General features: G+C 36.6%; 1 protein-coding gene across 1 annotated transcript in view; it reads left to right on the forward strand.

Moving 5' to 3' along the window:
• Positions 1–14675, forward strand: part of Nkain2 (sodium/potassium transporting ATPase interacting 2) — an 864427-nt gene extending 849752 nt beyond the window's left edge. Inside the window, exons 6-7 of the mRNA XM_042702042.1 lie at positions 8865–8946; positions 14610–14675. Of these exons, the coding sequence (XP_042557976.1) occupies positions 8865–8946; positions 14610–14619 (92 nt within the window). The 3' untranslated portion in view covers positions 14620–14675. The remainder of the gene's footprint in view (positions 1–8864; positions 8947–14609) is intronic.
• Positions 14676–15044: the final 369 nt, after the last annotated feature.

A 15044-nucleotide genomic window follows, 5' to 3' on the forward strand; every position in this document is an offset into this window, starting at 1 on the left:
TAACCCTGGAGCCACAGCACCACTTCCGGCTTTTTCTGTTTATGTGGTACGGAGAAATGGAACCCAGGACTTCATGCATGCAAGGCAAGCACTCTACCACTAAACCACATTCTCAGCCCACTCTCTTTTATCTTTTCTTTCTCCTGCCTCTTTCCTAAACAAAGATTTCCTGGCCATTATTTGGGAGCTTCCCTGAATCGGAAGCAGATTTTCCTCATGCTTTTACATCCTGCTACCCATCACCTGCTTCCAGGAGTTGCCCGGCATCAGTATTTTCACCAGCGTATTTCATGTCCTTTCTCCCTTGCTCTTTTCCCATGTTCTGATTTCAGCATCCACACCTGATGAGGCTCAGATTCACTTCGTCCATTTCTAATCTTGGGTGGCTGTAAGTTGTCAGGGAACGTCAGGAAACCAGCTGCGAAGATGTGCTTGCCAGGTTCGAATGGATGCTGAGTCCTGCTCAGCAATGCCTTCTTTCTCCTGTCAATAGTGTGGTCCACTCTCCATACGGCCTTGGAACATCAAGTCTTTTCAGGCTCCTTAAGTCAATGACTCAAATCTGAGAATATCAAGATTATCAACATAAATTCAACTCCCCCATCACCACCACTAAACCTCAATCACTGTCTAGACTGGAAATGATTACTCTTGTCTCCTTGAAGCCCTGGAGAAACCTGAGAAGAACAGATAGACACTTCTGTAAAGTGATCAATCCATCCATTTGCTTTGACCTTCTGCTGAATCCAGCATGACCAACTCTCACAGTCTCGAATCTTATTGGCTTCATTGGTTTCTTTTGCCTCCATACACATCAAACCTATACAGACTACAAAAAAAAAAAATGGCACAAGCTTCTTTCAGCCTCTTCTGATAATGTATAGGGAGATTTCCAAAAATATCTAAACTATGGAAACTCAGTTCCACAAAGTTGAGTTTTTAACATAATATATCTTCCTCTTGTCTACGTTGTATCACATAATACTTGTCAGACTGCTGTTAACTAAGGAAATAGGTGTTAGAAGCATCTCCATAAACCTACCTCTGTTCTCAGCTTTCTGCTGATTTCTACCCTTAGAACCTACCATATGAAATTCTAGAAAACTCTGGTACAGAGTTCTCTTCTCTGAACCTTCTTTTCATCTACTGTGTTGGCTTGAAATTTTTAATTCCAGCAGTAAAATCCCAAATAGGTAGTTTACAATTCAAATGATTCTTCTTTATAAACCTTTTTTTCTAAAAAAAAAAAAAAAAGGGACCCTCTCCCCAAATATACATCTATAGAATATTTTATATACAAATTCCTAAGCATTACAGAGATAAAATACCTGATTCTCTCAGTTTTATTAAGTCAAAATTGTTATAATTTTCTTCTTTTACAAAGAAAGAAGTGAAAGCTAAGTGTAAATATTACCTACACAGAGATACTAGTGCTAGGAACAAAGACCCAACCTGCTCCAGATTTTCTCTCTCCAAAGTCCCTGATCTTTTCCCCACAGTTTCTCTGTGGTATATCAACTATTTTCTGAAAATACAATATGATAGCTAAATCCTATTCTCAGCAGAAAGTATCTTAGATTTCTTTAAATCTCACTGATGGTATTGCCTTCCTGAGAACTTGCAGAAACAGACAAGAAAAATAGGAGCATCAGGTGGAACTTTCACTTCAGTTTTCAGAGTCAAAAGCTTAAGATGCTTATTCAAATATCTCCCAGCTAAACACTTTATTTATTATGACACTATTGCCTTGTACCTTCATTTTCTAGAATGTGAAGTTTCCAGGTTCAAAAATTTTTTTGTTTTTTTTTGATTGTTGTTTTTGCTGTTGTTGTTGTTGTTTTGTCAGTCATGGGGCTTGAACTCTGGGCCTAGGTGCTTTCCCTTAGCTCTTCAGCACAAGGCTAGCCCACAGCAGCACTTCTGATTTTCTGGTGGTTTATTGGAGATTAGAATCTCACGGACTTTCCTGCCCAGGCTGACTTTGAACTGCAATCTTCAGATCTCAGCCTCCTGCTTAGCTAGGATTATAGATGTGAGTCACCAGTGCCTGGCTCCAGGTTCCCTATTTACAGATCTCCTTCTGATACAGCTAAATATGAAAAATAGGTTACTAAGACCCTGAAATATATATATATATATATATATATATATATATATATATTTGATAAAGAAGGTTAGGAAATGAAGCATGTGCAGTGAGTTAGCTAATAAGCCTTGTTTCATTCAGTGTGTGCTTTGCCTGCCTAAAACCTTTAGTAGCATAACACTTCAGTGACCTTTCAGGCAATAAGATAAAGTGCTCCTAAAAATGACTGTGCTTTCCTAATCAGAAAAGAAAAAAAAGAAAAATAGCTCAGAGACCACTCTGGGATTTTAGTCAAGATTGAACACCTCAAGTTCCACAATCAGTTTGAATTTCTGCCACCAAGTAAGTCTTGAGTGGAGGGAGGCTGTTCTTTTCAATTTGGCCTATGGTTAGTTACATTCTAAATTCCTTTTGTGTAACTAGAGGTAAGTACCCTTGAAATTCATACCTGCAGAGATAATGGAGAGACACTGTTTTCATGGGCCCACACAAATTCGATAATACCTTTTAATGAGTTCTTCTAAATATTTAGGCTTTGCTTTCTGTGAACTGCATTGCTAAATTTCCCTTTGTGGGGGTTTTTTTTTTTCAGCTGTCTCCAAAAAAGAGTATGTTGACTAGTGGCTTTGTCTTCAAGAACCAAGGGACAATTTTATGTTATAATACCTCACTGCCAACGTGTATTTATAAAGGTAGTTTTAGGTTTGCTGATCTGAGTACTCGTGATTTAGAGGTTGAAATAAAAAGAAGGCTCGCCACAGGGAAGATATTGTAGTGACGAATATTTATGCAAGAAGCATTTTTCTCTTACTGGATAATTTCTAAAATCCACTATTATTAATGTTATTAAGTAGTGTTATTAAATCATCGCTATTAAACTGATATGGTACTTTCCTAATTTAAAATAATTCACTCTCCTCATGCCTCCATCAGTCAGAAAACATACCCTTATTACAGATAGGAAAAATAAGTTCAAGAGTAAACCTTGTAGCATTTGGGAAGAAAATCACGCTTTTGAGTTTCATTCTTTGGAAGACCATATATGTTTGATATCCCAATTGTGGTGATGATTTTGTGGGCATGTAAATGCTCAAATTCATCAAATTAAGTCTATAAAATATGAGTGGGTATTTTAAAGCCATAAAAATTATTTTTGAATTGCCTTCAGAGGACCAAAGATTAAATTGACACACGATGTTATCTTATGGATTTCTGCCCAGTTGTATGCTTCTGTTTAGGGTTCTATGAACTGTCCAGAAAGAGGATAATGTTTTCTTACCAATTATCAATATATATAACAACTGATAGCATTCATTAATGAATGGGCATTCCATTCCAGTCACGTCAATGTTAAAGCATGTCCTCTTTCACCTAATGCTTTAGCCAAAGAGGTTTCAAGGGCCACCTCTTATTAGTAAACAAAATGTTATCTCACTTCACTCCAGAAAAAAACATAACGATCTAGACCTTCTCTTAATTATGGAGTCTTATGGGCTAAAGGCTAAAAATCCACAGTCAAATTTCACTTGGAAACTTCAAAAATCCCTTCCACCTTCTGATGGATTGCCTGATTTTCCTCTGCAACTTGAAGCATATTCAGTAAATATGAATTGAGTGTCTTCCAGGAGCCAAATATTGTTCTGTGTGCTGAGGCTACTGTAGTAAACAAGATAGAACATTAAATTTCATAGACATTACACTATACTGGTTGAAACAATCAACAAATAAACAAGGAGATGTCAGGTGCAGATAGGATGCAATGAAGGCTAATAGAGCTGAGAGAGTAGACAGAAATTCATCTCTAAAAATTCAGCAAGTCTTCAGTCTGCCTTGCACCAATTACAGCTACATGCCTTTTTCCTGGATCTTGGCACTTGCATGTGCCACTTATAGTTTAAATACTACATTTCCAAAAGGGAGCCAACCACCAGCTTCCTTCTCATGCTATTTTTGGTTCTGATGAAAACAACATTACCCTAGCAAACAAGTTTCTGGGAGCCAACTTTAACGCTTTCCTTTCCACATTCAAGTATTTGATATAGCTTATAATTTGGATCTCTTCGTCCATGTATCTTGCATTCACAGATATCATTCCTTTCTCATTCTCCTAATTCTAACTCAGTACTTCACAGTTTTTAATAATTCATTCTTATTTGGTTCATCGATCACGTGCCAAGTTTCTCTAAAGAACACATCCTTTGGCCCTTTAAAAAACCTTCACTGTAATCAGAATCACACAACACAGTGCTGATCATATCAACAATTTCCAGGAAAAAAAAGACCACTTCAGTGCTTAGTTGGAATACTAATAGAAGCACATTAAAATTTGTCTGATAGTGGCCTTTTCACCTCTTACAGGACATTACAAAAAAAACCACTGTTCATTAGTAACTCTTTCTGGCAAATACAGCCAAGGTGGCTTCTGTTTGCATCAGGATATTCTACAATATTTGATTGGAAAGGGGGAGAATATGAAAAAAAGTTTTCTTAGATAAAGCATAATAAGGATGCTGGAGAATAAATAATTTTTAAATGGTGTCTATCAGTAGAGGGCTCAAATAAACAGCCCAAATAACATTGCTTAGTAAATAATATAGGAAGAAAACAAAGACCTGTACATTTTAGATTGAATGCAAAATGTGATTCAGTCCCCCCCAATCACCTTTGAAAAACTTCCAGGTATTTGCTGGAATGGCATGAATAAAAAGCAGAAATCACTTTTCCAATATACTTTGGAAGGAAATAAAATACTTGACTTCTAGCCCCATCCTCAGCTGGTAACAGCCTGAAGCAATAAACCTGTATTTATTTGTAAATGGAAGATAATTATTTATATTCACTTGACAGTAATCTCATAAAGATGAATGATCTCACCTGAAAGGGCCTTAGGAACTAGTAAGGATTTTACAATTCTCAGAGCTTTATTTTATTTTTGTTTTCAGAAATTAAAGAGATTAAAAAACATTCTTTTACTGAAGATTGCAGAGGTTAGCTATGAACTATCTGTCAGATTATTACATTACCTTCATTTCTCAGGAAAGTTTTACAGTATGCAGTAGCCTTTATGAAACCTTAATAAATATAATTATATAAAAATTGAAAAAGTAATATTAATTATATCTTTTGAATATATCTCAGTATATCTTTTAAATACAGCCTTTATAGAGCCTGAATAAATATCATGACATAAAAATTGAAAAAGTGGTATTAATTATATCTTTTAACTACACATAAAAATTTGAAAAATGATACTAAATATATCTTTTAAATAAAGTATTTTTATCTATTTCTACCCACTTGTGTGACACCCTAAAAATTCCACACATGGTTGAAAATCCTTCATAAAAATTTAGAGTTACTGAATTTGTCTATGTTGACCATGGCAATCTTGACTAGGTCCAGTTGATTCCTAATCTCCTCCTTCAAGTCATTTGCAGACATCCAAATGTTTTTTGAGAATAAATGCCCTAGGAAATGGACCAGCCACAATCTGTTAAACTGTGAACCCAGGCACATATTTCAAGTACACTATGGAAAATGTACTCTCATTCTAAATTTCAATGTCTCCTCATGTGTGAAATGGTAAAAACCTATCCTGGCTACATTCAAATAAAAGAAATAAAAGATGGTTTACCTAGAGTCATGGAGCCACTCCAATGTTCTCCTTTCTTCAGAGCTTTAGTGATAGCCACTGAATCAGGTAGTTGTAAGCGAGCTCTACCAACCTTCCCAGCATATCAGGAGATCATAACTCAAGAAGAGCAACTCAAGCTGCAATCAATAAGCCACATGCTCCAGATATTCATAAGTGCATATTCATTCCCTCTTGGGCTTTCCTGTGTTTTGGATAGGTCTACATTGCTCCTAACTCAAGCATTATTCTCAGTTTTTCTCTTCTAATTCTTTTAGACTTGAAGATATATCTTGTCTTCTACAGGTTATCCATGGTACAGTCCAAAGATCATTGATTCATAATTATCATCTCTTCTTCCCTCCCTCTCAACACCCTGGAAACAAGCTAATGAATTATCTCAAAACAACAACAACAACAGTAATAAACACTAATAAAGCTAGAACTCAATTTTAGTAAAGGAAACCTCACTGCTTATTTCTATCCTGACCTTGATCTACTCTGGAGCACCCTGTTCCCCAACACCATGGAGTAACCACCCTATCAAAAGGGAAACCTCAGAGCAATAAAGCTCTGACCTCATGAATTCTTCTCAGGTAATTAGTTCTTAATTCAGTCCAATTTTTGAGAAGAGCCCAGTTATATAGGGAATTTAGGTACTAAACTGATGTCTTGAAATTTAACTTCTCAAACTACTAACTCTATGTTGCCACTTAATTATTTTTTTCTGTAGTCATTTGATACTATCTATAGTAGTTAGGGTAGAAATATAAGCAATTGAGAACCAAAAGAAGTTCCATCTATTCCTCAAAAAAAATCGTGACAATAACTTTGTCATCCCAAGTTTTAAGTTTATGATTTGCCCAAAATCATACAGCTGGCAAGTAGAAAAATGGTATTTGATTTCTGGCGCTTCTAAATTCAGTGTTTGAATATTTTATTTTGTTTTCAGTCATGGAGCTTGAACTCAGCGCCTCACCCCTGTCCCTGAGTTGTTTTTTTTTTTCATTCAAGGCTAGTGCCCTACCACTTTGAGCCATAACTCCACTTCTGGTTTTCTGGTGGTTAATTGGAGTTTCTGGTGGTTAATTGGTTAATTGAAGACTCATGGACTTTCCTGTCCTCACTGGATTGAAACTAGGATCCTTAGATGTCAGCCTCTTGAGATGCTAGTATTACAGGTGTAAGCCACCAGCGCCCAGCTCCAGAGGGTCTGAATTTTTATTATACTCTTCCACTTTTCATGAAAAGAGAAATTATGCATCAAAACTCTTTTTTAAAAATCCCAGCAGTAAAAGGAGATCTATGATCATGTCATTAAAACACATAAAGGGAATTTAAATACTTAAAACTCAGTGAAAGAAGCCAGTCAGAAAGGATTATATACAACATAATTCCAAACTCAATAACATTTTGTAAAAGGTAAAATGACAGAGTTAGTAAAAGATCAGTGGTCTGGCAGGACTGGGGGAAGGAAGGGTATTAAAGAACACATAGGACATTTTAAGACACTGAAATTTTTTTGATACTATAATCACATACACATGTCAGATTTGTCAAACCCCATAGAATATAAGCCCATCAAGAGGAACCTTAATGCAAACCATAATGCAGTGTCGATGCAGGTGAATCTGTTGTAGATAAGTGCTGTTGTAGTGCAGGATATTGACAGTGGGAGAGGCTGTGTTGTGAAGGGCAGGATGTCTATGGGAAATATATATATTTTCTGTTAAATTTTGCTGTAAATCTGAAATTTCTTTAAAGAAGACAGTCCTTTCTACACTTGCTCCACACAAACATCATAGCCTTTACCTCACCCTGCTTCATTACTATCTGTAGAACTTTAGATATTAACAAAAGAGCAAAAAACAAACTAGAGAAGGTATCCTAGAATATCTTTATTCAGTCTTTATCTCCCCCACTTTTTTCCTGTAATCTGTGGCTCTTTTTGTCTTGTTATCCCTGCCTCCCAACCAGAAATCACAAAAGGAGAAGAAATGAAAATGTTTCCACAACACTCTTTGCCTCTGCTGTCTCAGTCATTGTTGCTCCCAAACGTGTTAAATCAAAGCAATCATTGGTCATACTCAGAGTCTCTGTATGTTAATAATTTCGCCAGGCATAGGGGGAATGGCTTGTCTCTGTTTCCCAATGTCAGGTACCTACATTGGAAAGGCTCCAAGACTGGGTTGACACACAGCTTTTCTCCAGCCTGTGTGGATGGATGATGGTTCTGGGGCTGAGGCCTCAGCTAGCCTGCTGATCACAACATTTATCAATGGGTACCAGTCTCTCCCTATAGGCTAGCTTCATTTTCCTAGTGGTATGGTGGCTGTGTTACAAGAGAGAGAATCTCAAAAGTACAAGGAAAGTGAAGAATATTTTCAGGATCTAGTCCTGCCCTCATTTCTGCCATACTCGAAGCTGCTACAAAGGTCTTTCCCTGTTCAACGAGAAAGAACCAGGACACAAACTGCTGGGTTGAAGGAGAGTGTTAAGGTCAGATTGTCAGAACATATGAAATAGGACATATTGTTGCAGTCATTTTGGAAAATAGGATCTGCCCCAGTAACTCCTGCTATAGCTTTTTGGGCTTAAATCTCTTGGCGCATATTATATTTGAATGCTAAGACTTTACACGTCTACCTCTGATTGTTTCAGATTACCAAACACAGAATGGAAGGGACCACCATGTTAAGTACTTAATTTCCATGAGATTCACCAAGGATCTTGTCCTTAACAGTCAGAACATATAATTGCAACCACACACAGATACATACACCTGAGTTACTACTATTTTTAATGGTATAACATTTGCAATGTGTTACACAAAAATCTCCACATTAACCAAAAAGGCAGATAGCATCTTCCATGTGTGAGTTTTATGACTCCAATTAGGTCTTTGTTGCTTGAGAAAAGTACATAGTTTCTTCTCCTGGGTGATTAGAATCTCGTAAAGCAATAATTGAATCTCAGAATTGAGGGAGGAAGCCGCGACCTCAAAGAAACTATGTTTGCTTCTCCATCATCAGTCACTTCAGTGTAATAGATTATTTAAAGATTTATATTAGTAATCTATGTGGACCTTGATTATGAATGTGTACCTCTTCTGAAAATTCACTAATAAAGGAAACTGTCCCTCTTCAGTTGATTTCATAGGTGGCTTTGACTCTTACGGCTATCAAGGGCCTCAAAAGACATCTCATTTACAACTACAGCCTATGTACATGTAAGTACTTTACTTTTAAAGGTATTTTACTGGAAAACAAAAAAGATGGCCAAGTATTGTATCATGGCACAAGACACATGGCTTATAACTCTACTTTGGTAATATGCCTACAGTATGTTTTTACTTATAGCATTATAAATAAGGTAATTCTTGAAGTATTTCCTTCATGGTTTTCTTTAAATTTGGACTTCCAAGAAATGTCTGAAGTTACTTTTAGTCTTACATGAGTATTATATCACCTGCATGGTTAACAGGCCTAATTGATTTATCAGTTCTTTGAATTTCCCAAAAGTTTTTATAAATTTGAAAAGTGATACAACAACATAGGGAGTTATATATAACTATATAGAATTCCTGTTTTTCTGGTTTGCCAAAGCTGGTCCAAATGTACCCCAGATGTCTTGGTATAATTATTAGCCTTCCATGTTTTTCTCAAAATAGTTCTTTTTAGATAACAAATCATAGTTAACCCTAGATTTGGGAGGTATTTAAAAATAAAAATAAAAACTTGATCATTTTTTTCAAATGTGAAAGTGAAGATGAAACTGGAACACATTAACACTGAAACTTACCAAACCCCTTAACTCTAGTACTCCAGAGGGCAGAGAAACAATCAGAGCCTGATTTTTATATCTGTGTTTAGGCAAATTCCCCTGGAAAACAACTGATAACAAATTGTATATATCAGCATCAAGTGATATGCTGAATTGCAAGCGAAGATCAAAATAGAAAGTAAGATTCCAATTCATTTTAAACTGTGCACTTCTCTCTTTGAAGATATGTGTTTGTTGTCATTGTCCTCTACCATTAAGTCATCTCCCTTTTAATACCTTTGGTAAATAGGATAATCGATAAAGTTTGGGGGTGGGGTGTCTCCTCCTAAGAGCTTAAAGTAATCTTTAGACAATCCTTTCAAGCTCCTCTTTAAAATGGAAGGGTCTGTGCATGTGCCTGCCTTTTACTTTGTGGCCTTGTAGTTCCCTGCAAGCATTTGCTAACAACATACATAGAAAAGATGATGTGTCACTCAAAGCATTGCCTCTGTAAACAGTGAATTACACATCCTTCCTTTCTCATCCTCACAATCCCTGCCCTGATTCAGCCATTTGTGTTAAAATTTCCAGAATCCCATCCTCCACAGGACCGCTACCAAATTCATCTTCCTCCAGCCCTACTCTGATTATTTTACTCCCTGCCCCTAAGCTATCAATGACTATGTGCTACACTATATCCAAACTCCTTGCCCTAGCCTGCATGTCTACTTCCATCTAGCCTCAGTGTTCTATTGAAATATTAACTATCAATAACTTCTCAGTCCCCAATCATAGGCAGATGGTCCTAGATGTTACTAGGAAGATAAAGTGCTCAATATGCTCTGCCCTTCTTTAGCTTTTCATCTAGTGAGAAGGCAACTAATCTGGTAGCTCCACCGAGCCATTTCTTTCTATAAACTATAACCCTGTCTTCTTCAAATATGAGACATAGGACTGGATGTGTGGCTCAAGTGGTACAGTGCCTATCTAGCAAGAATAAGGCTCTGAGTTCCAACCCAGGAACTCTATAAAGTAAAAAGAAAATGAAAGAAACAAGAGCTGGTGGCTCACACCTATAATCATAGCTGCTTGAGGGCAGAGAACACATGGGTCATGGTTCAAGGCCAGGATAGGCACAAAGATAGTAACAGATCATAACACCCCATCTCAAACAATAGCTGTGTATGGTTGTGAGCACCTGACACCCTAAATATACAGGAATCCGAGATAGAGAAGATCATAGTTCCAGGACAGTTTGGTAAAAAATCATAAAACCCCATCTTAAAAGAAAAATCAAGGGGAGATAATATCTGTCATCTTATTTATGCAGGCATAAACAGATGGATTACTGTTCACGACAACTTGAACAAAAAGTGATAGCCTTATCTGAAAAATAACCATAGCAGCCAAGCTCTTGGAGTTCATGCCTAATCTAAGCTTCTCAGGATTGAAGTTTGAAGCCAGCCTGAGCAGAAAAGTCCTTGAGACTGGAGTCCTATAGACTGGAGGCATGGTTCAAGTGACAGAGCATGAACAATGAGCAAGCAAACTGAGCAAGAAGAGGAAGCCCTGAATTGGAACTCTCCTCAGCTCCCTTATTGGCACACACTCAAAGAAAATAATTAGAACAAAAGGCTGAAAGCATGGCTCAAGTGGTAGAGTGCCTGAAAACATGAAGCCACGAATTAAACCGAATACCATAAAAAAAAAAAAAAAGTAGTTTTCCCAATTCTCCATGGCTGTTCTCTTGATGTCTGGTCTCATCTCTTTTAATTTTACCTTTTAAAAATCTCATTACCCTTAAATTTTTAATCTTAAAATACACGTTCTATATGAATATTTTCTTAATTTGTTTCTTCTCATTTTTCTATTTTCTTTTTAACATAGATTACAGTTGTTTGCACTTACACTGTACTTTCCCTAACTGCTCAAAAAATTTGATAGCTACAACCAAAAAAATATGTTATTTATATCCAATTATTTACATCCTTTCATACTTCCCTTTTGTGTATATTCACTGGTACTTGGACTTGAGCTCAGGTACTGAGATCTGGGCATTGTCTTTTAGCTTTTTCTTGTAAAGCTAGTTTTCTACCAGTTGAGCCACAGCTCTACTTGTGGCATTTTGCTGGTTAATTGGAGATAAGAGTCTCACAAGTTTTCCTGCCCAGACTGGCTTTGATCCTTAGATCTCTACTTCCTGGGTTGCTAGGATTACAGTCATGAATAACCAGTGCCCAGCTCTTATCTTTAAAAAAAAAAAGACTGCATCTTGATATATAACCCAAGCTGACCTAGAACTCATGATCCTCTTCCTCCAACTCCAAAGTACTGGGATTACAGGCATATGCCACCATGCCTTGCTTACTTTACATTATTTACATTCTTCTCAGCATTTTATTGCAACCTTTAATTTAATGACTGGAATGACCTATTGAAGATAGACCACCTAAGATAAATTTTTATGATAAATTTTATGACCTCTGACATATAACTTTGAGTAATTTTATCTAATCTTACCTAATCTTATCTAATCTCACATTTCCTTACCTACAAAATACAGATGAATGCACCTACTTCATGTAATTATTTTTAAATTATAGGAAATAATATTTTCCTAGCACATAAGACTTAGAACATGTCACAGAAAAAGTTCTTTATAAATGTAATTTATTAGTAGTATTAGTAATATAAATAATGCTTATCAACTTATGAATGCTCATCTTACTTATGAAAAAGCTTTATCCAATCAGAAATCAACATATGCCAACTGGCCTCCCACAAGATCTCTTCTATAAAAAGCATATGACATGTTTATGTAATAAATGAGTATTGATTTGTGCTCAAATAGATTAAACAACTACAAAGCTAGCAATTGCTTACTTCTGACAATATTATGTAATCACTCATTTAACAGTCAACTGTAATAACTAATATAATAGCTAATATAATCAAATATGCTATTTGAAATCACTCACATAATTCTAGCATTGGTCATTAAAAAGACACAGGTTTATAAAGAATTATATTTTCTTGAAGATAAAACCTTGCCATGATTTTGTTAAATAGATATTATGACAGTCAAGTAAAAGTAATATATATATTATACATATTATATTATATATCATATTATATAATATAATATATATAAGTAATAAGTAATATATATATAATAGAAAGAGGGAGCTTTTCTCTTTACTACCAGAGGATGGTAAAACTCATTTTTGAGAGCTTTAAAATTTCAGCGTTTAGGCAATAAATGTTTAATGAAATTCAATTCAGCAAGGTAGGAATACTTAGGATACATAAATAGTTACTTGACAGAATTTACTATCATCCTTTTTGGGAAATATCCCGTCAGAAACCTCAAATCCTAGAGCACAAAGATTTTACTTTACAGATGAGGAAACTGAATCAAGGAAAGAAAAGCAAAGGGCAAGTATGGAGTTGGTAGCCTATAATCCCAGCTACATATGAGGTAGAGGAAGGAGGTCGCAGTCCTAGGCTGGCGGAACAAAAGAGCAAGACCCTATTTGTAAAATAACAAAAGCAAAACAGGTTAGAATCTCAGGTCAAGTGGTAGAGTCCTTGCCTAAAAGTTCAAGGATTGGACTTCAAATAGTAATGAGAGAGTCAGACAGACACACAGACAGAGACAGAGAAACAAAACTCACATAACTTGTTGGGAATGCATACATCTGGTATTATCAATCACTTTCCCTGACCCTTAGTATGGTAGTCTTTTCACAATCTCCACTGGACTGTGAGTTCAATCTGGTATTATATTCCATGCTTTTATTGTACTTATTTGTCCACATTACACCAAGTCAACTGCCATATTTCCATACAGGGTTGCACCCTCCTCTTTATCTAAAGTTTCCTTATTCCCTTTTGATTTTGCACTATGCAGTGTTGGATGAAGGGCTTTTCAACATTGTAATCCTCAAAATCAGTGCTGTTACTGCCACTGCTTAGTCAAATCCTATGGGGGAAAAAATCAAAACGGGTTCACCTGTAAACCTCACTCACTATGGAGAGGCAGCCCTGAGGGGTCTCCTCTGTCTTTGTCTTTTGGAGTGTTCCTTCTCCTGTCAATTCACCATGATTATATCTTGTAAAGTAAAAGGGATTTAACATGGGTTCAAGCACCCTAACAGTATTATATAGCAACTGGAAATAAAGCTGCTTCTTTGAAAGAAAGCAAATGCAAGAAAAGAAGAAAGAAAGGAAAAAAGAAAGGAAGGGAGGGAGGGAGGAAGGAAGGAAGGAAGGAAGGAAAGAAGGAAGGAAGGCAGGAAGGAAGGAAGGAAGGAAGGAAGGAAGGAAGGAAGGAAGGAAGGAAGGAAGGAAGGAAGGAAGGAAGGAAGGAAGAAGGAGAAAGAGAAGAAAAGAAAGAACAGAAAAGCAATGTGCAGTTTTAGCTGTGGACATCCATCAGACCTAGTAAATAATGGCCAGGATCCTCACCTCTCTGCCACGACATTGATGGTGCTGTGTCTGGAGTCTATGACCTCACTGTTCTCTTTATTCTCAGTTAAGTGTTGTAGATTTCCTTGATTTGCAATTATTTAGATTAGCTATACTCCCATCTCAAATGAAAAGGCTTTGGGTCATGTTTGTTTTTTGTTTTTTGTTTTTACTCTTTAGAGTTTGGTAAATCTCTCGAACATATTGATAGCAATGAAGATACAGCACTAAAATGTTATGTCCATATTAATTTTCTAACAAAACTGACCTTTGGACCCCCCCCCCCCCGGCCTATGTACCAGAGCCAGGACAGGTCTGATGGTACTGCCAGCCCTGTAATCCTGTCATGCAGGGTGCTAGATACATTTCAAACCCTGCATTCTCTCTGACAACCTCATTTTTGTATGACAAATATACTCATTTCATTGTACCCAGAAATAGAGTTTGAGTGACCATAAGTAGATTTTCTATGCAGGTGTTTGCACTGAGGAAAGAAAGAATTGCCTATTTGAAACCCAATTTGGTCTCTCTTTTTTTTTAATTTTCTCTTATTTTTCTGTTTTTTTTGTTTTCTGTTGTGCTTAGAGACATGAGAAAACGTGGGAAACAACCAAAACCTGTGCTATACTCTTTATTTAAAAACATGTTTTCTCTCTCTCTTAGGTCAAAATAATTCCGATGACTCCAGTATACCAGCACAGGACCTCTCAAAGAACTTTTTACGCAGTGGCCTCCTGCATTTTATGAAGAGCAAGAAGCGAGTGAATTTGAATATATATGCGTGTGTGTGTGTGTGTGTGTGTGTGTGTGTGTGTATACATATATATACATATTATCAGAAAAAAACTCAAAATTAACACACACACACACACACACACACACAAACACATACACCATTCTACTTTTAACCTCCTTTTAACTGAAATATGCAGGACACACCCATTCTAGATTTCCTGAAAGCAGGAGTCTTTTCCCAGGCCTTTCAAAGTTCCAAAGGAGACGTGTTGGTACCCTCTACCGGCCGTTACTAATTCTGCAGCCCAGCCTGTCGGCCTCTGTGAGCAGTCATCAAGGCACATTAGTTTAAAAGCCCTGTTT

Source organism: Dipodomys spectabilis, unplaced genomic scaffold (assembly GCF_019054845.1).
Source record: "Dipodomys spectabilis isolate Male_0828 unplaced genomic scaffold, ASM1905484v1 ptg000001l, whole genome shotgun sequence".
In the NCBI taxonomy this organism is placed as follows: Eukaryota; Metazoa; Chordata; class Mammalia; order Rodentia; family Heteromyidae; genus Dipodomys; species Dipodomys spectabilis.